A 26,043-nucleotide genomic window follows, 5' to 3' on the forward strand; every position below is an offset into this window, starting at 1 on the left:
GCCATCTTGGGCGCGCCCCTGGAGTTGAATCTTTGAATAGACCAATAGCTGGTTCCAAAATTGAGGCAATAATTACGTAGCCTACCAACCAGAAAAAGTCCAGGATCAGATGGATTCACAGCCGAATTCTACCAGAGGTACAAAGAGGAGCTGGTACCATTCCTTCTGAAACTATTCCAATCAATAGAAAAAGAGAGAATCTTCCCTAACTCATTTTATGAGGCCAGTGTCATCCTGATACCTAAGCCTGGCAGAGACACAACAAAAAAATAAGAATTATAGGCCAATATCCCTGATAAACATTGAAGTAAAAATCCTCAACAAAATACTGGCAAACTGAATTCAGCAGCACATCAAAAAGCTTATCCACCATGATCAAGTTGGCTTCATCCCTGGGATGCAAGGCTGGTTCAACATATGCAAATGAATAAACATAATTCATCACATAAACAGAACCAATGACAAAAACCACATGGTTATCTCAATAGATGCAGAAAAGGCCTTTGACAAAATCAACAGCCCTTCATGCTAAAAATTCTCAATAAAGTAGGTATTGATGGAGCATATCTCAAAATAATAAGAGCTGATTATTACAAACACACAGCCAATAGCATACTGAATGGGCAAAATCTTGTAGCATTCCCTTTGAAAACTGAGACAAGAAAAGGATGCCCTCTCTCACCGCTCCTATTCATCATAGTATTGGAAGTTCTGGCTAGGGCAATCTTTCTTTCTTTTAAGGTGTCTTTTTCTAATTTTAATTTTAATATGTGTTTCTTTCTTTCAATATGATGTATCATTTTTTTCCCTATGATAAGCCATTGTGGCATATCTAGTATGAATCCAACTTGATCATAGTGAATATTCTTTTCAGTGTGTTGTTGAATTTGCTTTGCTAGTGTCTTTTGAGGATTTTTATGTTGATATTTATTAGATATATTGGTCTGTAGTTTGTATGTATGTGTGTGTTCTTGTTTGGTTTTGGAATCAGGTTATGCTAACCTTGCAAAATTAGTTTGGAAATATTTTTTCTTTTAATTTCTGGAATAGTTTGAGAAGAGTTAATATTAATTCTTCTTTAAATGTTTGGCAGAATTCTGTAGTTAAGCTGTCATATTCTGGGCTTTCTTTTAATACAATAGCTTTCTGTACTGATTTAATTTTCTCACTCTATATTTTTCTGTTATATTTTCTATTTCCTCATAATTTAATATTAGAAGGTTGTATGTCTCTGGAAATTTATCCAATTATTCTTTTATTAAATTTAGTTACATATAGTTGTTCATAACAGTTTCTTGTGATCCTTTGTATTTCTTTAATATCATCTGAAATGTCTCTTTTTTTACCTGTGATTTTATTTGAGTCTTCTCACTTTTTACTTCAGTATTCTTGCTAAAAGTTCATCAATTTTCTTTTTTCTTTTCAAATACCAACTCTTTTTTTTTATGTTTTGAATTACTTCTCAGTCTCTATTGCATTTATTTCTGTGCTGAGGTTTATTATTTTCTTCTTTCTATTAATTTTGATTTTATTATTTCTTGCTTTTACAGAAGTGAGGGTTATCATTTAGTTACAATTTTAGGTTAAACTTAAGAACGAATCAATATTAAATTAATTTTTGTTTTTACTTCTACCAGCAGTTCAAAGTGTACTAAAGATAAAAAAATCAATCATCCAAAGTTCAAAGTCTTAGTACATAATTGGTGAGGAGCTTGCACTTTGGTTTACAAAATCTTGAGATTCTTAGCTTTCAACTGCGTTTTCAAAGAGCCCATCAATGGATCTCTTCATCATCCTGGTGATTTGTCTTTCTTGTCTGATTCTTCTTTCTCTGTGGAACCGAAGCTATGCCAAAGGGAAGCTTCCACCTGGCCCAACTCCTCTCCCCATTATTGGAAATATTCTACAGTTAAAGACTAAGAACCTCAGCAAATCCATAAGCGTGGTAAGTATGACTAATTTTCCTTCAGTTTTCTGCAGTGAGTAAGTCACATATCCCCATAACTAAGCAATATATGTCCCCAGATACCAAGTTTTAAAGAGATGCCTTTATAGAGATGTATCCATTAGACACCCAGATATGCCTTTATAATGTAGACATATAGAAGAACATGCAATCGGTACATCCAAAAGAAAAGAAGAAATCAGCACGTTTGAGGCAAATAAGTGTTTACTCCAGAATGGATGTTTCAACTGGAAAGCAATTATAGACTGTATCACCTAAGAGAAATGTTGGAGATAAATGCTTGGTGCCACGAAGTGAAACTAGCACTCAGGCAAAAGTTTTCTCAGCAAGGCAATTTACTTCTTCAGAAGGGTGCTGCCTGCATCAATCATGATCACAAGAATATACTGAACAAAGGAGAGAAGGAGGTTTTATCTCTACCACATAGTCTCTACCTCTGTGTCACTCACCCCATGGACTACGGTCAGACCACACAATCTAAGCTGACCTGATTAGCTATTTGTGAATATTCTCTTAAATAAGGAAGGCAAGGGAGATGTGAATTACAGTGGTGGGCCATGAAGTTTCAAACGGTTGAATGGGTGCAGAGTGGGTAACTAAGTAAACAGAGGTGAGTTATTGATTAGAGCTGACGGGAAAGTAACTATGGGCAAGGAGCCATGGAGAACAATAAAGTTGAGTTTGAGAACAAAGAACAAGGAAGTTAACAGGCTAAACCTTTGAAGAGAAATTCATTTTATGCAAGGAATATGGGGGCTTCCATTTATATAGGAACTCGTTTCAATTATATAAATTGTCAGATTTCTTTATTGGTAGATTAAACAAATAATGCATCATCATTCATTAGTACAAGAGTGCATTTGCATATTTGAATCAGATATAACTTATATACGAAGTTTTCTTGTATTGTATATTGTTGAGAGCCCAGTTGTTTGTGAAGAAAATGTTTTTCACAATTCCTTATTGATGTCAAAGTTTATCAGCAGTTCAACACGGCAGCAGTTGCTCAAGGTGTGAGTCATTCCTGCCACCAGTGGAACATTGCCAAGATCATTGATCCATGTTATGATTGTTGACATTGCCAGGAGCAGAAATTCTTTGTCGATATTGTAATCCAGGTTGCTTTAACTCTTCTTTGGTAAATGCTAGTGAAAATGGAACAGCTTTTAGTTTTTTAAATAAGCACTGATTTACAGTGTCACAACACCACATTTTCATAAAGCATATATGAATTGAAATCAAGGGAATTACTAAGGGTTCAGATCTTTCATATTTCATACTGTAGTTCTCAATAAATGAGTCAGTAACTTCTCTACTCCAAGTTGTTTCCATATCAGTTGCTCTCTAAAGCCTGAAGGAATGATCTGGAATCTGTCTTTCTCTTAAGGAAGCCAGTTACTGGAATACTGCTTCTGGAAGCTCATTCTTCCTATGCCTTGGCTTTGAATTTAAAGAGATTGTGTCTGCACCCCAGCTCATCTATTGTTGATTTAAATTCACAGATTTAAGCAGGATTAAAACCTCTCTTCGCTTTAATTTCCATTTCTGGAAGATGTAAATAAAAAAGATTTTGCACAGGTTACTTAAGTATACCACATTTTCTAGAAGTAATTAAATACCTCCTTTCATGGTGCAAGGTGGTATTTTCTTTCAATGGCGAAAGAAAATTTAAAGTGACCCTATCATTAAGGACTTACAGTTTAGAGGATAGGAATATATTTATGAAACAATAATGCAAGTAAAGGTATGATTACAAACTGTGTAACAGGGACATGATAGAAAGAGACCATGTAATTTCAAGGGACTAACCAGTTAGAGGAGCATTCAGCAAAGGGTTCTCTGAGGAAGTGAAGTTGGAGCTGATAATCATAAGAGTGATTAGGAATGAAACATATCAAATATCGACAAAACCCAATTTCACGTGTTTTCAATCTGGGGGAGAATTGCTTCTGTCGATGAAAAGAGTCAAACTGCAAAATACTTGAAGAGATTTATTCTGAGCAAATGTGAATGACTATGACCCACGACACAGCCGTCAGGAGACCCCAAGAATATGTGCCCATGGTGGTCAGGGCAGTTTGGTTTTATACATTTATATGTTTGAGTATGTACACATGAGACTCCTGTCAATACATTTAAGATATACATTGGTTTGGCCCAGAAAGGTGGGACAACTCGAAGAAGTGGGAGAGGGGGTGCTTCCAGGATATCCAGAGTTTAAAATTTTCTGATTGACAATTGATTGAAAGAGTTATTGTTAATAGAGAGGAATGTCTGGGTTATGATAAGAGTTGTGGGGACCAAAGTTTTATCATGCGGATGAAGCTTCCAGGCAGCAGTCTTCAGAGAGAATAGATTGTAATTGTTTCTTATTAGAGTTAAGATCTGTGTTAATGTTAAATGCTGGTCAGCTTTTCCTGAATTCCAAAAGGGAAGAGGACATATTGAGGCATATTCAATGCCCCCTTCCCATGATGGCATGAATCAGTTTTTCAGGTTAAATTTGGAGGGACCTGGCCTAGCGGAGGAAGTCTGTTTAAATTGCTGGTGGTAAGGGAGTGGGGCCAGCTGGTGGGGAGAGGGATGCTTTGAATTTTGTTTTTGTTTATACGTCTCTCCCTAAGACCCTGAAAAGAGGACAAAAGTGTTTGTAGTTCAGAGAGTAAGTAAGAATATAGTACAAACTGAGAGTAGAGACGGAAGCAGGGGACAGGACATGCAGGCATGGGTGTAAAGAACACTTGTTTCTGTCATAAGATCAATATGGGCCGAGCCTAGTGGCTCACACCTGTAATCCCAGCACTTTGGGAAGTGGAGGCAGGAGGATCATCTGAGGTCGGGAGTTCGAGACCAGCCTGACCAACATGGAGAAACCCCGCCTCCACTAAAAGTACAAAATTAGCAGGGTATGGTGGCACATACCTGTAATCCCAGCTACTTGGGAGACTGAGACAGGAGAATCGCTTGAACTCGGGGGGTGGAGGTTGTGGTGAGCCAAGATCCCACCATTGCAGTCCAGCCTGGGCAACAAGAGTGAAACTCTGTCTCAAAAAAAAAAGGAAAGAAAAAAAGAGCAATGTGATACTATTAACATGCTTAAAGGATAGTCAGGTTAACATCTTCCTTGTGAAAAGGTCACTATAGTTTGTAGACTGAATTTTTAGGTCAGCAAAAAAACTTCTACAATAGAGAAGTTGAAAGACTGTAAGTCCTATATCATTTAGGATACCACATAAGCTGATACTACAGAAAGATGATGCTGAAAGAAGATAGGAGATTATTTCTATCTCACATAAGAAACTCTAGGTGCTTACTGTCAACTTGCTTCTCCTTCATGATGTCATTCAGAGAACGAGTTTTTTGTGTTTTTTTTTTTTTAATCTTCGTAGTTTTAGTATCTTCTGCCTCTAGACTGTTTTTCTCATTTGTGTGGTCATAGTAGGGGCATCTCCATGCTATTATTTCAACCCATGGGCAGGGGCAGAAATGAAGGGGAAGCAATTGTCTGTTATGCACCAATGTCAAATTTTATCACAACACTGTGCTTACATGAGTTCATGGAAACTGAGTCACATGGCTGCATCTAGCTTTGAGTGAAGCTGGGAAATACGTATGACCACACTCCTATGTTATCATGCATTATAAAAATATGGCAGTGTCTGGTGCTAAAAAAAAAATTTATCAAGCATGAACAATGAGGGACAATTATTAGACTACACATGAGGCAGATTAGATGGACTTCCCTTAACCCAAAGAAGAAACACAGAATTTACTGTAATTGTAAGAAGATAGGAGAAAGTTGGTACAATTATTAGTTTGGCATAAAAATTTAATAAAATAATAGGAACAAAATGCATAATATAACCCCTGTCATATAGTAGGGGCTGAACAAGAAATAAATATTGAAGCTGATACTAACACTAATAGAATTATTACTAATAAAGTGATGATAATTACTATTCAAATACTTTTTTCTTATCAAATAATTGGTTCTAAAATGTAACATTTTATATAATAGGTGGACAAGTATTAAAACATCCTTCTGGCAATATTAAAAATATTTCCCTAAGCTATCTACATTTTATTTTTGAAATGTACACTTTATTTGCATCTGCTATTCTTTTTGCAGCTAGCAAAAGATTATGGCCCTGTGTTCACTATATATTTTGGCATGAAGCCCACCGTGGTGTTGCATGGATACAAAGCAATTAAGGAAGCACTGATTGATCAGGGAGAAGTATTTTCTGGCCGAGGGAGTTTTCCAGTGATAGAAAAAATTGCCCAAGGATTTGGTATGCTTCCCTTTGGGGTATGTGTGTGGGGTTGTAAGTTGTAAAAACTTGAAAAATTTGAAGAAATTGAGAAATCATAAGTATTTAGAAAAATTTATGAAACACATTTTTCATATTTTCTACCCGAGGCTAAGAATAATTTTTCTATAAAGGATCATTAATCTATATTTAAAATCTGTGAAAGTGACACAATGTCCCTGTTAAACATTAAATTCAATGATAACAAGCCATCTAACCACTAATTTTTTATGAATTTGTTACAAAGACAAGTTCATCATAAATTATGGTCAGTTAAAAAAATAGAAAAGCAATAGAGAGATGAGAGAGAGAAGGAATATTACTGAATTTTCTTATTCACCAAATATTTTGCTGCCGGGTCTTAGTCATGGATACCCAGAGATTATTTTAGGAAGCTTGAATAGTGTGCATGGAATCACATCCGTTTGGAATATTTCCATCCTCACCTTGAAATATGATTCTAAAAAAGGATGAGCAATATTAGAATACAACAGAAGACAAAGCATAAAGCAAACATATGTTCTGAAAAGATCATGGAGAAACATGATCAGAGTATGAGTATGTATCAGAATTGATATTTGAAAAAGCTTTTTTGATTAAGTGCTGGAAATTTCTTTTATTTGTTTTTGGAGCTAGCCTTAAACTGTCAAGTCTTCTGGTGGATCACAGGGTTCTGGCAAACAGAGATATGACCTGAATGCGGTTCTGACCTCTTCTGCACGGTTCTCTTAAGAGGCTCCCTGGAAACGTTTCCTATGAGCTTATTTTTTTCCCCTTGATCTGGTTTTGACTCTGGCAGCCTAATATTGAACTTCTTTGATGTTTCCTTCCATATTTCATGGGAGAGATTTAATAAGTAGAGGGGAAATGTTAAAATGAGACTAGCTGTCTGTTTAATGACTGTACCCCTTATCTGAGAAATGATTATCAGGAGATATCTTCCAATGAAAAAGTGCTGTCTCACATTCTCCTGATAATTCCCTCCTCTTGTTATTTCTCCTAAAATTAACTTACAATTTGAAAAGCCAGCCCTGAAAATTTAAGCTATGACCAGGACTCACCATGTTTATTGCTGCAGGATCATGAGCAAGCATTTTGCCTTTATGATTTTTAGCATCCTGTAAAATGGGACAAAGCCTTCAGTTTACAGAATTATTCTGAGGTTTAGTGCAGCTGGTGGATTAAGAATAGTTTAGCAATATGCAAAATTAAGAATCCTGACTGTTAAATAGTAGTTTGGGTTCAAAGAGGAGGCAGGTGTGACGAAGGGTTCAATGGGAATCCCTGAAGCTGACACCATTATATTTACATCCCTGCTGAAATGTCAATATCATCTCCTGAGATGAGAACTGTCAGCTTGTATTCATGACAATGAAGAATATTTTCTCTCTCTGTTTTTTCTTTTGTGTTGATAGGAGTTATTTTTAGCAATGGAGACAGATGGAAGCAAATTCGGCGTTTCTCTCTCATGGTTTTGAGGAATATGGGGATGGGGAAGAAAACAGTTGAAGACCGAATTCAAGAGGAGGCCTTGTGTCTGGTGGAGGCATTAAAAAAAACCAATGGTGTTTATTTCTTCATATAATTAACACTAATAGTTTGGGTAGAACAAATGGGATTGTAAATAGACTACAAAACATTATGATGGCTGAAGTATCATAGTTTACTTTTTGCTCACATAACAGTAATTAGGAGGTGAAGTGTTTGGAATAACAGTCTTTTTAGGTACCAGGTTAATTGGTCTTTGATATCTTCAGCAAATGTCTTTCAATATCATCAACGGTTCATATCTCTGTGTGATAGAGGAAGGAGAAAAGAGCAAGTTAAAAAGCAAATACTTTAGACCAGGCATAGAAGTGGCACACATAACTTCTCTCATGTGTGCCACTTAGTAACAAGGCCACACCTAACTGCCAGAGAAGCTGGAAAATGTGGTTTACTCTGTGCACAGGAAGAAAAGAACATGAATTTTGGCAATCAGCTATCAGTCTTGGCCACATACGCTTAAAAAATTAGGTAACTTTTCTAGTGAAGTGTTTAAGAACAATACAGGGGTTGCCAATTACCACAAAAGTGTGGGGCTGCCATTCACCTCTCATAATGGAGTGTGGATATGAAGAGATGGTACTGCAGCAGCACAGATCTCTGCAGCACATAGATGCGTGTGTGTGCACCTGCAGGGCTGGGAGAGCAGGTGGAAGAGAAAGGGCTAGGCAGGGCAAGCAAGGGGTAAGATCATAAGATATATGTGGTTTTATAATGTCATGTATTGAATGAATATTTTTATGGGTTTAACTTTTAAATGTTTTTCAAGAACATTATTAGCTGGATAGTACAGTAGTCCATTATTTTGGACACACCAGAGTTTATTTAACTAATCCTCTGTTTTGGCCAGGTAGGTTGATTCTAGTTTTTCCTGCTCTTAGTATACAAAAGTGCAACCCATGTTCATTATTGTAAATCTCTGACTACTTTATTTGAATAAAATTTGGAAATAGAATTAGTCAAGCAATGAATATTGAATTTTGGCACATATTATCTGTGAAATTATTTGTATCCTTAATTTGTATTGAAGCAGAACTTGTTATTAACTCGTTCAACTTTTCCCATGGTGACTATGGCCTTCTCTCAACTCCCTGATCTTTAGTCGTCCAAAATCTGCTTGATTCCACTTCGTTGTAGGGACCTCACACTCTTGGGGAAGCCCATTTAATCACTAATAACACTAACAGTTGGAAGTTATTTCCACAGGTTGAGCAGAGCTAATTTACATAGTAACTTCTAATTTTTGATCTGAGCTTGCATTGTCCTTCTAGAGTTGTGGTGTTGTGGTTGTCACCACACAGAGGCAGGAGGGACCTACCTAACATTCAAAATCTGGTTTAGATGATTACAATAAAGATTCCACACAAACACCAATAGGATATGAAAGGTTTATTACTCACATAATGTTGCTTTCAATGAAGAGCAGGCCGACACCCAACCAGGTCCAAAATGACACTGAAAGAGCAGCAGGAGGATAGTGGCATGAGGTTTTCATGGCAATTACGGTTTAGGGCTGGGTTGAAGTTTCCTGTGTGCAGGTCAGGGCTTGTGTGGCTTAAACTGTCTATTTGTGCTAACGGAGGGAACTGTTACACATTTTTTTTTAAAGCGTTTCCAGATGTGGGTAGAAGGGGAAGAGTTCAGGGTGAGTCTTACAAAACTTCTAACAATCAAACATCCAAAAATGGAGCCATGCTCTTTATTGCATATACGAAGTCATTTCTACCCACAATGTAGTTTTTCAAATATGTAACTATAATTCCAATTTCTCTCATTATTTTTATCTTTTACAAAAAAAGACAACCAAATTTTTCAACTCTGTTTTCCATGTTCTGTTTCAAGTTTCTTCAGTATTTTGATTTTCTTTTTAAGTTGTTTAGTTTTCTGTTGGCATCATGAGGATGTATCAACACTGATAATTAAATCCCATACATTAAAATATATTTTAAATGGCCTCTTTTTGTTTTGTATTCCTTCTTGTGAATTAGAACATTTTGGAAAATGATGTAAATAGGAGACTCCTTGGGGCAAAATTATCAAATAAAGTGGACTGGATTAGACAGTTTTATTTGGAGAAATACAGCAAATTTTATTTTAAGCATTTGAAGTTTATTGTAATGGTGGCATGTCTAGGTAGTTTTTATTTCTAGAAGATCTTAGAAGTCAGTCATTTCCAATTATTTTAAGCAGTCAATTTTAGATTCATATGAAAATTGTGTACTAACTTCTGACTGGTATTGTTTGTAGCATCTCCCTGTGATCCCACTTTTCTTCTGGGATGTGTTCCCTGCAATGTCATCAGCTCCATCATTTTCCAGAATCGTTTTGATTATAGGGATCAGAAATTTCTAACCTTGATGAAGTATTTTAATGAAAACTTTGAAACTGTGAGCAGCCCCTGGATACCGGTAAGGCCAAGGTTCTTTTTAGAATGTGTAATAGTTTTCTAGCTCATCTATAGCTCATGCCTACCCCATCTCTCTGCCCTATTTAAAAATGTCCAAAGCAATGCTTATCAAACTATCATTTGCAACACATTAGTGAGTTATCAAATCAATCTAATGTGATGCAATAAAATTGAAAACATGAAGTAAGATAGAATAGAAAAAAATACATAATCTCAGAGTGCTACATGTATAGCAAGATTTGTTTGGATGAAACTTTTTTGTTTGTTTTTAGATCGTCGGATATAGAGGGTAGTGATTTAAGATGGATTTCTTATTAAAGTACATAGTCAGAAAATGTTAGTAACCTATGTTTTATAATCACTAACAACTAAAATTCTATACTGATCATAAGTTCCTGATGTGACCTACCTTCAAAGGACCCTAGAGAAAAAATAGTCTAATGTCTCTTATTTACTGGAATGGGAAACTGACCCAGAGCTATTAGGCATATTTTTCAAAATAGCCTAGCTAAGACAATGAACATCAAAATCTAGAATCTAGAATCCCTGATTCCTGATTCTGTATCGTTTGATTTAAGCTACAAGCCTGAATATATTATGTTGATGCCTTCCAAGGGTATTAGGTCATTAGGGTGTTGTCTAAATTAAAGCATGTTCTGTAAGCTCTAGGACGAGCAAAAACATGAGTCAGGAAAATATGCACATTCTTTGGGGTGGAATATTTAAAATTTATATATATATATATGTATATGTGTGTGTTTGTGTTTTTATATATATATATATACGCTAAGTGATTTGGGCACTTTGTTAATCTTTCAGATGTACTATTTCTTCATTACAACAAATGAGTATGAGTTTTCAAAATTTTTAGACTGTCCCCTGGTAAAACATATATTGTGTATACTGGTGCAAACACAGGGTATTAGCTCTGAGATCACTAGTTTGGTGTCTTCGAATTGTTGATTAACCTTATGAACTTCAATTTCCTCATCTGAAGAGAGGTGACAACAGGGGTAATTTCCTGACTTCCTTCAGAGTTATGGTTAGGAAATCAACGTGATTGGCCTTGAAGTTGCTTTGTAACCTGTGCATACTGTCTCTGCCTACTTTTTCAGTGCTCTCTCCTTCAAATTCAGAATGCATTCCTGTGCAGGAAGCATGTCTATTCATCTTTATCTACTTAGCATATAACCAGTTTCTGATAAATAATAAGGACCAGCGTTTGGTGAATGAATTAATGATGGATTCTTTCTTCTTTCAGCTCTACAATGCTTTCCCCTTTTTACGGGTTCTCCCAGGAAGTCATAATGTGATATTTAAAAATTATGCTCTCCAAAGAAGTTTTATTTTGGAGAAAGTAAAAGAACATCAGGAATCTCTGGACATCAATAACCCTCGAGATTTTATTGACTATTTTCTGATTCAAATGGAAAAGGTACAATGTAATTCTGATTTGCTACTTTATCTTTGTGGGTGTTGTGACTCATTGATATGCTTTGATTTTACTGGTGAAACTGAGATATGAAAACAAATGCTGTATCCTAAAGTGTATTAATTGTTTATGCAACATATTACCTGTGTAAGCCATATTGCGTGTCTCTGGATATTTCTAAGTTCTCACCCAAAGAGACTTAGGTTTTATGTTTACCATGTTAAAGCTGATTCTTTATTGGGGGGCAGATCAAAACATGCAAACACACACACGCACACATCCATTCAAGACTGATGATAACATGTCATGGTTCCATGAAGAGAAGATGTAACAAATGAGGGAACACAGGAATGGATAGAAACCCAGACGGGCTTACTTTTGGGCAATCTCTAAGATATATTCATTTACAGATGAGGTAGGTTTGAGAAACTCTGACTTAGATAAACAGGAGGGAGAAAATAGATCCAGGAGATGATGAGTGTAGTAATCAAGTTTGTGAAATTTTCAAAGAGGCTATAATGATTGTAATTGAAGAGCAGTGTTGGGTGTAATGACTGATGGAGTTGTAAATACTGCTGTAGTTTGAGTGTGATAAGTTTAAGAAATTTGAATGAAAAATTAGATATGATGAAATAGACAATAGATGCTAGAGTTGACAGTGATTAGCAGTGATGACTTAATGAAAAGTATGTTTAAAAAATTACAAAGGAACTGACTGGCTCTAGGGGGTTAGAAACTGAAGAATCAGAAAGTACTTGAATGTTTGTGAGTCCGATGTTATTTTAAATTTGAAGCAATTCTAACAGTTCACCTAATATTATCTTCACCCATAGCACACTCTAAAGTCTGGCTTAATTAGCCAGGTACTGATGTTGTACTGAATAGTATTGTGTTACTTGAAAAGCTTTTTATTAAGTAATTGTAACATGTCATTGCTAGGAAAAACACAATAAAGAGTCTGAATTTACCATGGACAACTTGGTTGCTACTATATGGGATATGTTTAGTGCAGGAACAGAGACAACAAGCACCACAATGAGATATGGACTCTTACTCCTGCTGAAGCACCCTGAGATCTCAGGTATGATCACAGATGATGGGCAGGATCAAATTTCAGGTAGAAGTGGACAGAAAATATGGATAACCACCCCACCATTTACCTGCCAACACAAGGTACAACAAAATTTCTATTCATTAGTACATCTACCTACCATTGGGTGGATTCAATTCAAATTAGTTCCTAGTATAAAAGGAGAATAAAATGTTTAAATAATGATAGAGATTTGAAGAGCAGAGGCCATTATTCTCCCTGCGATGGTATAGGATTCTTGATTTGGTTTGGAACAGATGCAGCAGTGTGGCATTGTTATTTTGAACAATGAGCTGTAGACTTCAATAGCGGTGGCTTTGAATTCTGATTCTACTAATAGGTGGCTTGCTTGACCTGCAGACACATGATTACTCTCCATAACTATGGTCCCTTATCTGTTCAAGGGGGATAATATGGGAAAGACCACATATTCCCTGAGCATCCTTAGGAAACTATTTACTTCTCTGGACTTGTTTCTTTGTAAAGTACATGAAATTATACCTTCCACATAGAAGTTTTTTGAGGAATTATAAAGTAATATAATGAAGAGTGCAGTGTGTCTGTCCTATATTATTAATACCTTCTGAGTAAATTTTAACTTCTGAAGTTTTGTGCTCAATCAAGTTAATATCTCATTTCCTGAACTGCACTGTGTAGTTCTTAGATTATTGAAACTTAAATATTTAAGATAAAATTGACATACACAAAATGGCTAAACTACAAGGTCTTCAGTGATTCTTCAGGATCCCAGATCTCTGAGTCTGTCAAGAAAAAGTACACAGAGTAGGGAATCAAAGTTGAGGATTGAATGTCATGGTGCAATTGTATTTCATACCTGCATACCTGTGTCTACTGAGCTTTCAATTTGCCCAAGAAATGTAAATTGTGTGTCTTTTTTTTCTCTTATGGAGGTAGTGACACGTAATTTTCCATCATTGTCCCATCTCCAACTACAATGGGACAATGATGAAGGGATCCTACAAATGGTACTTCAAGTTTTTTTCACTTCTCATAAATTCTGACTCCTGCCTTGCCAGCTAAAGTGCGGGAAGAAATTGATCATGTGGTCGGCAAAAACCGAAGTGTCTGCATGCAGGACAGAAGCCGGATGCCCTACACGGATGCCGTGGTGCATGAGATCCAGAGATATATTGACCTCGTCCCCACCAGCCTGCCCCATGCAGTGACTCAAGACATTCGGTTTAGAGAATACCTTATTCCAAAGGTGAGAGATATTATGTCTATACCCTTCCTTAGGTGTCTTAGGCAATCAAATATCATAGCAGTAGAACTGTAGATTGCCTAATCTTCTACAGGTATGGCACAATCATAACTCAGGCATCCTACCCTGTGACCACGTACTTCTTTCCTTCTAGTTTTTGATACAAGTTTCTAAATATGATAGTGCCTAGACTCCCACAGGATTTTCCATGCTTTGATAGCTCTACACTCTGCCTGTCCATTAGCCCAGTGTGCTATCCTGTCCCTTCCTTTCAATTTTAGGTTTTATTACTCTTACCAATTAACCTGTATCCTATATCCCACCCCTTCTCTATTGTCCCTATGACTTACTTGTGAAAAGTCCAATACAAAAATCTCCTTCCACCCTGCCTGATTATTGGCTACTGACCTGTGCTGGAAAAGACCATGCAGCCCAGCAGGTTGATATTGTTATCATCAATGCCAAATGTGGTGGTTTAATTTTCATCAATGCCAAAAGTATTCTCAATCTTACCCAACAATCCTGCTTTATAATCTAACTCAACTTGCTTCACCATACTCCACAATGACTTTCAACCTTGAACTCTTCTCAGCCTTTCATTATCTTACTTTTAATAGGTGACCTGCTCTTCCATCTCACAGAAAAATTAGTCACTGGAAGTGGACTCCTCTAATGCTTTCCATTAGATTTACCTACTTGGCTACATTTACAACCTTTGATTCTTTTTCATGTCAGTTACTGTGACAGATGGGCTTTCTTTTGTTCTACTGTAAGCTGTTTTAACTGTGGCATGGATCCCTTCTCTTACTTTTTCAATTATCTTCCTTAAATAATTATTTCTTCTTCCTTCCTCTTCATCTTCTCCCTTTTTCCTGGCTCCTTTTTATCAGCCTGTGAGTATAATCACTTCTCTTTTATTTATTAGTGACACCTAATAATTGTACATATTTTTGGAGAACAAAATGATGTTTAGAAACATGTATGAGTTGTGTAATGATTAAATCGGGTAATTAGTATCTCGATCACCTTGAACATTTATTATTTATTTGTGATGACAGTGTTCAGGAACCTCTCTATTAGCATTTTGAAATCCATTTGTATTAGTCTGTTTTCATGCTGCTGATAAAGACATACCTGAGACTGGGCAATTTATAAAAGAAAGAGGTTTATTGGACTTACAATTCCACATTGCTGGAGAGGCCTCACAAACATGGTGGAAGGCAAGGAGGAGCAAGTTACATCTTACATGGATGGCAGCAGGCAAAGAGGAAGCTTGTGCAGAGAATCTCTCATTTTTAAAACCATGAGATCTCATGAGACCCACTCACTATCACAAGAACAACATGGGAAAGACCCACCCCCAGGATTCAATCATCTTCTACCAGGTCCCTCCCATGAAATGTGGGAATTGTGGGAGCTACAAGATGAGATTTTGGTGAGGATACAGAACCAAACCATATCATTCTGCCCCTGGCCCCTCCCAAATCTCATGTCTTCACATTTCAAAAGCAATCATGTCTTCCCAACTGTGCTGCAAAGTCTTAACTCACTTCAGTATTAACTCAAGAGTCCACAATCCAAAGTCTCGTAAGAGATAAGGCAAGTCCCTTCGCCTATGAACTTGTAAAATCAAAAGCAAGTTAGTTACTGCCTAGATACAATGGGGGTACAGGCATTGGGTAAATACAGCCATTCCAAATGGGAGAAATTGGCCAAAAGGGCTTCAGGCCTGACACTAGTCTGAAATCCAGTAGGGCAGTCAAATCTTAAGGCTCCAAAATGATCTCCTTTGAATCCATGTGTCACATCCCAGTCATGCTGATGCAAAACATAGGTTCCCATAGTCTTGAGCAGCTCTGCTCCTGTAGTTTCTCAGGGTGCAGTCTCCCTCCCAGCTGCCTTCATGGGCTGGTGTTGAGTGTCTGCAGTTTTTCCAGGCACATGGTGCACGCTGTCAGTGTGTCTACCATTCTGGAGTCTGAAGGATGGTGGCCCTCTTCTCACAGCTCCACTAGCTGGTGCCCCAGTAGGGACTCTGTATAGGGACTCCCACCCCACATTTCCCTTCTGCACTGCCCTAGTAGAAGTTCTGGCTAAACACCCTGTGGAAGCCTCCAAAGCTTGAGGCTTGCACCCTCTGAAGCCATAGCCAAAGTTCTATGACTCCTTTCAGCCACATGTGGGATGCAGGACATCAAGACCCTAGGCTGCACATAGCACCGAGACCCTGGGCCCAACCCATGAAACCACTTTTTCCTTCTAGCCCTTCAGGCCTGTGATGAGAGGGGCTGCCACAAAGGTCTCTGACATTCCCTGAAGACATTTTCCCCATTTTCTTGGTGATTAACATTCTTCTCCTTGTTACTTATGCAAATTTCTGCAGCCAGCTTGAATTTCTCCTCAGAAATGGGATTTCTTTTCTATTGCATTGTCAGCCTGCAAATTTTTGAAACTTTTTCCATTTGCATTTGAAACTGAATGCCTTTAACAGCACCCAAGTCACTTTTTTTTTTTTTTTTGAGATGGACTCTCGCTGTCACCTAGGCTGGAGTACACTGGTATGATCTCAGCTCGCTGCAAGCTCCACCTCCTGGGTTCAAACTACTCTTCTGGCTCAGCCTCCTGAGTAGATGGGATTACAGGCATGCACCACCATGCCTAGCTAATTTTAGAAGAGATGGGGTTTCTCCATGTTGGTCAGGCTGATCTTGAACTTCCAACCTCAGGAGATCTGCCTCAGCCTCTCAAAGTGGTAGGATTACAGGCGTGAGCCACCACACTGGGCCTACTTGTATTTTGTTAAGATTTTTTGCATCCATGTTCTTCAGAAACAATGGCCTGCAGTTTTCTTTTCTTGTTTTGTCTTTGATATTAGGGGAATAATGACCTCATAAAATGATTATGGAAGGATTTCCCCCTTTACAGTTTTTCAGAAGAAGTTCAAAAGAATTTTTCTTGGTGTATTTTTAAATGTTTGGTAGAATTCAGCAGTGAAGCCAAAAATAATAGTCTTTGGCTTTTCTTTGATGGGAGATTTTTATTACTGATTTAATTTGTTACTCAATTATTATCACTTTCAGATTTTTTATTTCTTCATGATTCAATCTTGGTACATTATATGAGTCCAGAAATGTATCCATTCCTTCTAGATTTTCCAATTTGTAAGCATATATTTGTTCATAATAGTCTCTAATGATCCTTTGCATTTCTGTGGTCCAGTTGTAATGGTCTCTTTTTCATCTCTCGTTTTACTTATTTTGGTCTTCCCTCTTTCTTCATAGTCTAGCTAAGGGTTTGTCAGTTTTGTATATCATTTCAAGAAAACCAAAACTTTCTTTCATTGACTTCCTTGTATTTTAGTTTCTATATCTATTTTGTATTTTGATTTATTCTATAATATTTATAATTTTTGTCCTTCTACTTATTTTGGATTTGGTTTGTTTTTGTTTTTCTAGTTTCTTAAGTTTCAATGTTAGATTGTTAATTGAGATTATTCTCTTTTTTGATGTAAAGGTTAATTGTTTTAAACTCCATTATCAATACTGCTTCTACTGTATTTCATAGGTTTTTGGTATGTTGTACTTACATTATCATTAGTCTCAAGAAATTGTTAAATATTTCCTCTTAATTTATTCATTAACTCATTGGATCTTTATAAGCATGTTAATTAATTTTTAGGTATTTGTATATTTTCTGTTCTTCTTGATTGCTAGTTTTATTGTACTGTTTTCAGAAAAAAAGTTGATTTGATTTTAACTTTAAAAAAATTGTTAAAACTTGTTCAGTAACTTACCATATGATCTATCCTGGAGAATGTTTCATATGCTGTATAGAAGAATGTGTATTCTGTAGCTGTTGGGTGGACTGTACTGTGCATACCTGCTAAGTCAGGTCAAAGGAACAATTTAACACCATTGTTTGTTGTTTGATATTTATCTCTGAATGATCTATTACTGAAAATAGGGTGTTAAGTTCTCTACTATTATTGTTTTGAAGTCTATTTCTTCCTTTAGGTCTATTAATAATTGCTTCATTTATTTAAGTACTTTGATGTTGAGTTCATGTACATTTACAATTTTTATACCCACTTGATGAAATTCCCCTTTATTGTTATATGATCACCTTCTTTGTCTCTTTTTACAGGTTTTAATTTAAAGTCATCCCTTGGTATTCATGGGGAATTGGTTGCAGGACTCCTTGTAGATATTAAAATGCACATATACTCAAGTCCCATAGTCAGCCCTGCAGAATCCATGCATACAAAATGTTGGCCTTTCCTATCCATGGCTTTTGCATCCCATGAACACTGTATTTTGATCTGGTTTATCTTTTTCTCTTTCTTTCAGGGCACAACAATCTTAACAGCTCTGACTTCTGTCCTGTACGATGACAAGGAATTTCCCAATCCAGAGAAGTTTGACCCTGGCCACTTCCTGGATGAAAGTGGCAACTTTAAAAAGAGTGATTATTTCATGGCTTTTTCAGCAGGCAAGCAAGCTTTCTTTTTATGTGTACCTCAGGGGTCAAGTGAGGTAAGGAAGGGCTCTGCATGGAGGCTACTCTGGGCTGAACAATTTGTCATTTGCATAAGGCCAGAGGCACCACTCCCAAAGACCAGGTTATTTCTCATGGGATTGGTGACTATGTTCATAGATTCTGCTTCCTGGTCCACTACGTAGGTCATTAAAAGTTCCTCCTAGAAGTCCAGTTCTAGTAAAACTTTTCTCATTTACCCTGAGAAGCCAGTTCACTCAATAAACTTCACTGAGTACCTTATATATAGCAATGCTATCCTCAGGCCCAGGCATACAGGTGTGAATAAATATTAGATCTTTTCTCTAAGAGAAGGGAAAACAAGTGAACAGGTAATGAAATTCCAAGATCACAGATGCTATGCTTGAGGTTTCTTTGGGAGTCCAGAGAAAAAGAGGGAGAGAGAGAGAGCGAGAGCAAGAGAGAGAGTGAGTTTCAGATGATTTATTTGAGAGGGATAGGGGCAGAATAGTTGTAAAGTAAGTGAAATTTTCTTGCAATAAATCACATTTGAGTATCTTCCCCAAGTTTTGATGGTCCTGGAAAGAAACATGCAGCAATGTCAAAAAGTTTAATAAAAGAGAGTTTAATAAAGAGATGGTTTTGAGAGGTGTGGCCAAATAAGGGGAGTAACAAAATGTGGGGAAGAACTCAGGACTAACATCAGCAAGAAGATGTTACAATCCTAGATCAAAAGATTCAAAGGAAGGTTGCTGGAACCTGAATAATGAGCAGATTCCTCATCAAGAGAAGCATCTATAGGTAGAGGGATGTTGCCACTGTCAAAACTAGCCTGACAGGGTAGGATGGAGGGAACAAATACTCTGAACTTTTCAACATCTGAGCCTCTGAATGTATCCAGAACCCAGAAGGGAACTACCTCCTGGGTTAATGCAGTTCTTAGAGGTCAGTTTCCTGGGAATAGAAACGCACAAGAGATAAATACAAAATGGATCTGGAAAGAGGAAGAAATGGAAAATATTCAGCACACTTCAAAGAAGTAGGAAGAGGGTAGGAGGGTAGAAGATGTTTCCAACAGAAATAACTGAAACAGAAACAAAAATAAGAGATTTGTTCCTGTTTAATTATATAAGAAAATAAGTGTAGAGCAACCCTTGATGTTGTGTTCTCAAGATTATGTGCATTGCCCAGAGTTAATCTCAAAAAAAGCCATTGCTATGTGACTTTTGTATTTAGGAGTCCACTATTGCACCATGAGCCTGCTCAAGATTTCTATTCATTTCACATGGCTTGCAGGCCAGCTCTTGTCCTGACAGTGGGTATTACTGTGTGTATTATAAGATCTAAGGGTTTACCTTAAGAGTTTATATTCCAGTTTGTAAAACAGATGAATAATTTACAGTTCATGTGAAATGTAGTGTATTAGAAGCATTAATGAATATTGTGGAAAACAGATAAGAGCGTGAATTGTATGTCCTGATGCATCAAAGAAGATTGCATAGAACAAATAACATCTGAGCTGAGTCTGGAAGAATATGGGGACTATTGGCAGGCAAAGCAGAGTAGGAGACCATTCCAGATAGAAGAATACCTGGAATCTGAGTGGAATCTTGAAATTACCAATCTGTTTGGGGAGTGGTGAATCATTAGTAATGGCTGGGGTGAGGGGAACTGGGTGGAAGATGTGGAACGAAATGATGGCCTAAGAATTGCCTGTGGCCACTTGGTGACATTTCTTTTTTATACCTGGCAATAATAAACTCTTGACTATTTTTTTTTTAAAGCAGGTATGTGGCAAGATAGATTATCCTTTAGAATCCAGATAAGGACAAATAAATCTATTTGTCAAGTCCAGGGTCAGAAGTATATGGAGAAGTAGATACAGTGTTGTGTATCATGCCAGTTGGGATAGATGTGTGTGTGTGTGTAAATATGTCACTGGCAAGCTGCAACACGGCAGTTCCAATGTGCATGGACAGAAAAGATTTTTTCATATAGTGCATTCACAGAAATATGTGCTAAAGAATAAAAAAGAAACCAGGTTTGGGTGTAAATAGAAAAAGTTGTAGGTTCATTAATCATTCATTAATATATTTCTTCATTCCACATTAATTTCAGCCTCCCTGTGTGCTAACTCAGCTAAAGAATTAAATAAATAATGATCTTGTGTGTAATTTTTAGGAAAAAGAATTTGTGCTGGAGAAGGCCTGGCCCGCATGGAGCTGTTTTTAATCCTGACCACCATTTTGCAGAATTTTACCTTGAAACCTCTGGTTGATCCAAAGGATATTGACACCACACCGGTTCACAAAGGCTTTGGCAGTATACCACCCTTCTATGAGCTTTGTTTCATCCCAGTCTGATGAAGTGTCTGGCTGCTAGATTGCAGAGCAAGGCCCTTCAGTCTCATGTGAAAAATGCAGATGTTTCCTTGCCTGTGTGTCAACCATTATCTCTCCTATCTTAATAGCAGGAAGGCCATCTCTGAGCCCTATCTCTTTTAATTGTATCCATCCTTCAAAATCCATTCCAGTTTTCCCTGTATGAAAGAAAATTTATTGTTTCATTTCCAATAAAATTATGTTTGTAACACAATCTTAAGATCATATGCTACATTTTATCTGTAGTGCATATGAAATGGAAAGCACCCTATAAATGCCATATTTTGCTCTGCTACCACAAATGAGAAATCAGAAATTATCCCATGAGATTTTTTAAAAATGTAAAAAGTATTAAAATATGAGCTTTATTAATCTCTCACTCCTATCTACCTGTCTAGGCAAATGATCTCTTGACAGATGAGCTTGTATACTTTCTTTTTTCCCCCAGTGGCTGTTAAAATATAATTACATGTATATATATGCATGTGTTGGATATATATGTTGTGTATGTGTTTATTTTAGCATGTATGTGTATGTGTATAAATGCAGGGAGAAAAGAAAAGAAGGTTACTTTAGCCAAAGGGAATGACATATAAACTTGAATTAGCCAGTCTGTCCAAGGTAATCCATTCTTTTCTCCCTCAGTGGTTAAATACACACATACAGGGACACACACTGATGTACAGACATATTAAGGCAAGGAAGAGGGGAATATGTATTTGAATATACACAAACAGAAATATGTGTGTGTGTGTGTTTATGTGTGTATGTAGAATATAGCTGTAATTTGAAGGTGATAGTTACATAATAACATATCATAGATATTTTAAAAAGCAACATAAAGAAATGTAGCTCATAATGTCCTATTTGATGACTGTTCTATATTTTCAGAATTATTTCCAGCTTCAATGATGTTTAGATTATTTTTGAACTGTTGTTTACTATAAATGCTACTATCTGCATACATCTTATATTCTTATATTATTTCTTTAAGGTGGTTTTATAGATAAAAATGGCTGCACCATAATGTGTATAATCTTTTACTTTTCATAAATACTGGAATATAGTTCACTAAAACTTATATATGTGTTTACTTTTCTAACATGAGTATAATAGAAAGACTATTTCCCCAAATCTGTATAAATACTGAAGATTGAATTCTTTGATAATTTTAGCAATTTTGGGTTACTTTTCATGGAGTTTTCAAATAGTAAATCCTATCATCTGCAAATAATGTTTCACTGTAACGACCAGAAGTTTTAAGAAATAGCACCTACTGAATATCTTTGTCAATATCTGTTTCTGTCTCTGCTGTTTCCTCTCAGTTACCCATCTCTCTCTCACATAGACATGCAAATATGTATTTTTATGGAAACTGATAAAAGTTGTAAAGATTTGTGGAGACAGGATAACAGTTTAGGAAATTTATATTGGCAAATCCGATATTTTATGCAATTTATCTGTTGAAATGATTGCTGGTTTGAAATCAGTAGCTGAAAGGCTAAAATTCTGGCTATAAAATTTCATTTAGAAACTTTAGAATTGGGAAATAATTTCTGGCAATTCCAGAGTTAGAGGAAATTAAATGGAGTATAGAGTTAGAGGAAATTAAATGGAGTATAGAGCTTTTCAAGTGAGAGTTCCCAGAGTTAGAGGAAATTAAATGGAGTATAGAGCTTTTCAAGTGAGAAAGACCAAGTAAGCACTTTTATTTTAGTTGAAGCCTAAAGGCCATATGAAGGTTTGCAACCAAGGATTAGAATAAACCTGCAGTTGAAAAGGCCTCATTATAAGGCCATAGTCTTGCTTTAAATAATCTACTCCTATACATTTTCTTATTTCTGCAGACATTTTTCGCTAGAGAAACGTAATGTTCTGCTCTCATAGAGCCTCAAAGTTAGTCAGAGGCGAGGGCTCAGGGCATTCTCAGATATTTCCTAAGCCTGTGTGGCCTTCTATGTTCCAGAAATGTGTCACTACTCTTCAAAGCCTTCTATGAACATCTTATTTTTCAATTCCTTCTTTTAAGATTTTTAGTTAGCTAGCAGATTTATGAAGTGCCCAGGTAGGTGTTAAAGGCATTCCCCAACACGCACACAGAGCCTCTTGCAAAGACTGGGAAATTTATTGGTTTTTGATGTCTAAGGAAATCTCTGTCCCATTAATAGTGGGGCATTAAGCTAATTGAACAATGACTTTATTAAGCTGACATAAGAAAGAAGAAAGACTTTATAGAATTATTTCAGAGAAACCACTAAAACACAAAGCAAACTGGAGTAAAAATGCCTTATTTAGGTCTTGAGAGTACAAATGTGTAATTGAATAGAATTGCATTGCTGGTGGTGAAACAGAATGGACGGAGGAGATGATTATCTTCATAGTTCATTGCAGCCTCAAACTTCTGGGCACAAATGACTCTCCTACCTCAGCCTCTACCACACTTAAGTAATTTTTAATTTTTTTCAGAGATAGGGTCTCTCTTTGTTGCCCAGGCTATTCTCCAACTCCTGGCCTGACACAATCCTCCCACATGGCCTCCCAAAGTGCTGAGATTACAGGCAGGAGCAAGCACACACAGGAACATTTTCGCCTTGCAAAACTGAAAGTCTGTACCCATTAAACACTACCTCCCCATTCTCTCCTCCTCCCAGCCCCTGGAAACCACCATTATACTTTCTGTTTGGTGATTTTTTTTTTTTTTTTCACTATTCTAGGTGCCACATGGAAGAGGAATCATAAAATATTCGTCCTTTTGTGACTGGTTTATTGTACTTAGCATCATGTCTTCAAGGTTCATCCATCTTCCATGTTGTAGCATGTATCCGACTTTTTTTTTTTTTCGTTTTTAAGGCTGAATATATTCCATTGTCTGTAGAAACCACATTTTGTTCATGCATTCATCTGCTGCTGGACAAATGGGTTGCTTCCATTTTTTGGCTATTGTGAATAATACTGCAATGAACATGGGTATGCAAATATCAATTTGATGCTTTCAGTTTTTTGATGTATATACGTAGAAATGTAATTGCTGGATCATATGGACATTCTACTTTTAATTTTTTGAGAAACCCTGCCACACTGTTTTCCACCATAGGTTCACTACTTTACATTCCCATTGTCAGGGTAGGAGAATTCTGGTTTCTCCATGTCCTTACCCATGCTTGTTTTTTGTGTTTTTTTTTTTTTTTTAATTTTTAAAATTTCCTATAAAGGAACTTTAGAGAACTTTCTTTAAACACTATTTTATGGTAGATTTGCTAGAGATAAATTATCTTTGTCTCCCTTCATATAAGAATGTCTTGAATTCCTCTTCATTTGTGAAGAATACTTTCAATAGATATAGAATGCTAGGCTGACAGATTTTTTTTTCCCCAGCACTTAAAAACGTTCTGCTAATTCCTATTTCTCCGTGGATGCTGATGACAAGTCTGCCCCGCTAGGTAAGGTGTAATTTTTCTCTGGCTGCTTTGAAAATTATTTGTTTTCCTTTTTGGAAAATTTCCAGAAGTGTTTGGTGTGGATTTTTAAAAAATTTATCCAGATTGATGTTCACTATGATTCTTGAATCTGTAGGTTTATGTCTTTTTCCAAATTTGGGATATCTTCAGACAAAATTTCTCTTGGTACTTTTTCAGCCCCACATTTTCTTCTCTTTTGGCAGCACTCCATTTACATAATTTTTAGACCATTTATATAGTCCCATAGGTCTGTGAGGTTCTTCTCATTTCTTTTTTCTCTCTGGTCCATTTCTCTCTTTTTCATATTAGGTTATTTCTATTGTTCTGTCTTCCAGTTCACTTTGTCTTTGTCTCATTAATGTCACTTTTCCTTTGTTTCATCGATGCTGCCACTGAGCCCATCAACTGTAGTTTTATTTTGGTTATTTATTTCTCTATTCTAGAATTTCTATTTCATTCTTTATATCTTCTCTTTATTTGTTGTTATTTTCTGTTTCTTTGCTGAGACTTTATACTTTTTTCATTTGTTTCAAATGTGTTCATAATTACTCATTGAAACATTTTTATGATGACTGCTTTAATAGCTTTGTCAGATAATTCTGACATCTCTTGTCATCTTGGTATTGGTAGCTTTTGATTGTCTTATTTGCAGTTTGAATCTTCCTGGTTCTTCTAAGACATGTAATTTTCAATTGAATCCTGGATATATTTTTTTATGATGTTATAAAACTTTGGATCTTACTAAAACCTCCTTTCACTGGCTTCCTCTCAGAACCCTATGGCCAAGGAAGAGGTGGGAGTGCTGTCTCGGTACTGGCAGGTGGGGGTAAAAGTCTAGTTTGCTCACTCAGCCTACATTCACATCTGAGGTTATTTGGGGCTCCTCATTACTGCTGGACAGGGGTGGGATATCTAGCTCCACATATGGCCTCCACGGACATAACTGGGGATGTCCTCCATACTGCTGAGTAGTGGTGAGAGCTTTGACTCTCCACTAGGTTTTCTTCATTACATCTGGGTAGGGATGAAATATGGGCTCCTTATTGGGCCTTTTCTGTTCCCAACTCAGTAGGGTATTTGGGGCACCTCATTATAGCATGTTGAGTGTGGAAGCCTGGACTCCCCACTTGGCCTTTTCAGGCATTTGGCTGGGGAAAGGGTTACTGTTTCAAAGTATTGTGCCTTGCTGGGCTGCTCCTTTCTGGCCATTTGGTCAGAGACAGTAGGCTCGTCTTGAGACTTTCTGTATGTGCCCATTGCCCTTTCCAGGTTGCTGCCCTCAGCTCCATGTCTGGGATGTCCAAGCCAACAGGAACACCCTGGGAGCTCACCACCATGGTCCTCAGGATGCGGGGTCCCTAGCCAGTCTGCGTCTGCCTTCTGTTGCCCTGTCAGAGTCTTCTCATGTTGTTTTATATATAAAGTTGAGGGTTTTTAGTTGTATTGAGTGAGTAAAACAGGGAAAAATATTTTTATGAAGAGACCATCTTCTCCTGTCTGGATGCTTTCTATAATTCAAGTCATCCCCCTTTCTGTTCCAATCTTTGCTTCATAACATACTGATCTTCATTTAGTAAATAGGTAGTTTTACTAAAATGTAAAAATTCATTTACTATGAGAGAAAATGCCCCTATTAAATCAGCTGTGGGAAATAGTTTCTTTATGGTTTTCTTGTTTAGGAGTTATATGCAGAAAATTTGCCTCCACAAGAGATGATGGCTCAAGTTAAAAAAACCTT

At 36.8% G+C, this 26,043-nt stretch overlaps 1 protein-coding gene across 1 annotated transcript; it reads left to right on the forward strand.

Annotated features, from left to right (window-relative positions):
- The first annotated feature begins 1,748 nt into the window (after positions 1–1,748).
- On the forward strand, positions 1,749–21,067 carry LOC104664669 (cytochrome P450 2C3-like). Its single transcript, XM_010366242.2, has 9 exons — positions 1,749–1,945; positions 6,096–6,258; positions 7,692–7,841; positions 10,069–10,229; positions 11,490–11,663; positions 12,600–12,741; positions 13,788–13,975; positions 18,319–18,460; positions 20,648–21,067. The coding sequence occupies exons 1-9, from the start codon at positions 1,778–1,780 to the stop codon at positions 20,827–20,829; spliced, it is 1,470 nt and encodes a 489-aa protein (XP_010364544.2). The 5' UTR covers positions 1,749–1,777; the 3' UTR covers positions 20,830–21,067.
- Positions 21,068–26,043: the final 4,976 nt, after the last annotated feature.

The sequence above is a fragment of the Rhinopithecus roxellana genome, chromosome 11, assembly GCF_007565055.1.
Source record: "Rhinopithecus roxellana isolate Shanxi Qingling chromosome 11, ASM756505v1, whole genome shotgun sequence".
NCBI classification, from domain to species: Eukaryota; Metazoa; Chordata; class Mammalia; order Primates; family Cercopithecidae; genus Rhinopithecus; species Rhinopithecus roxellana.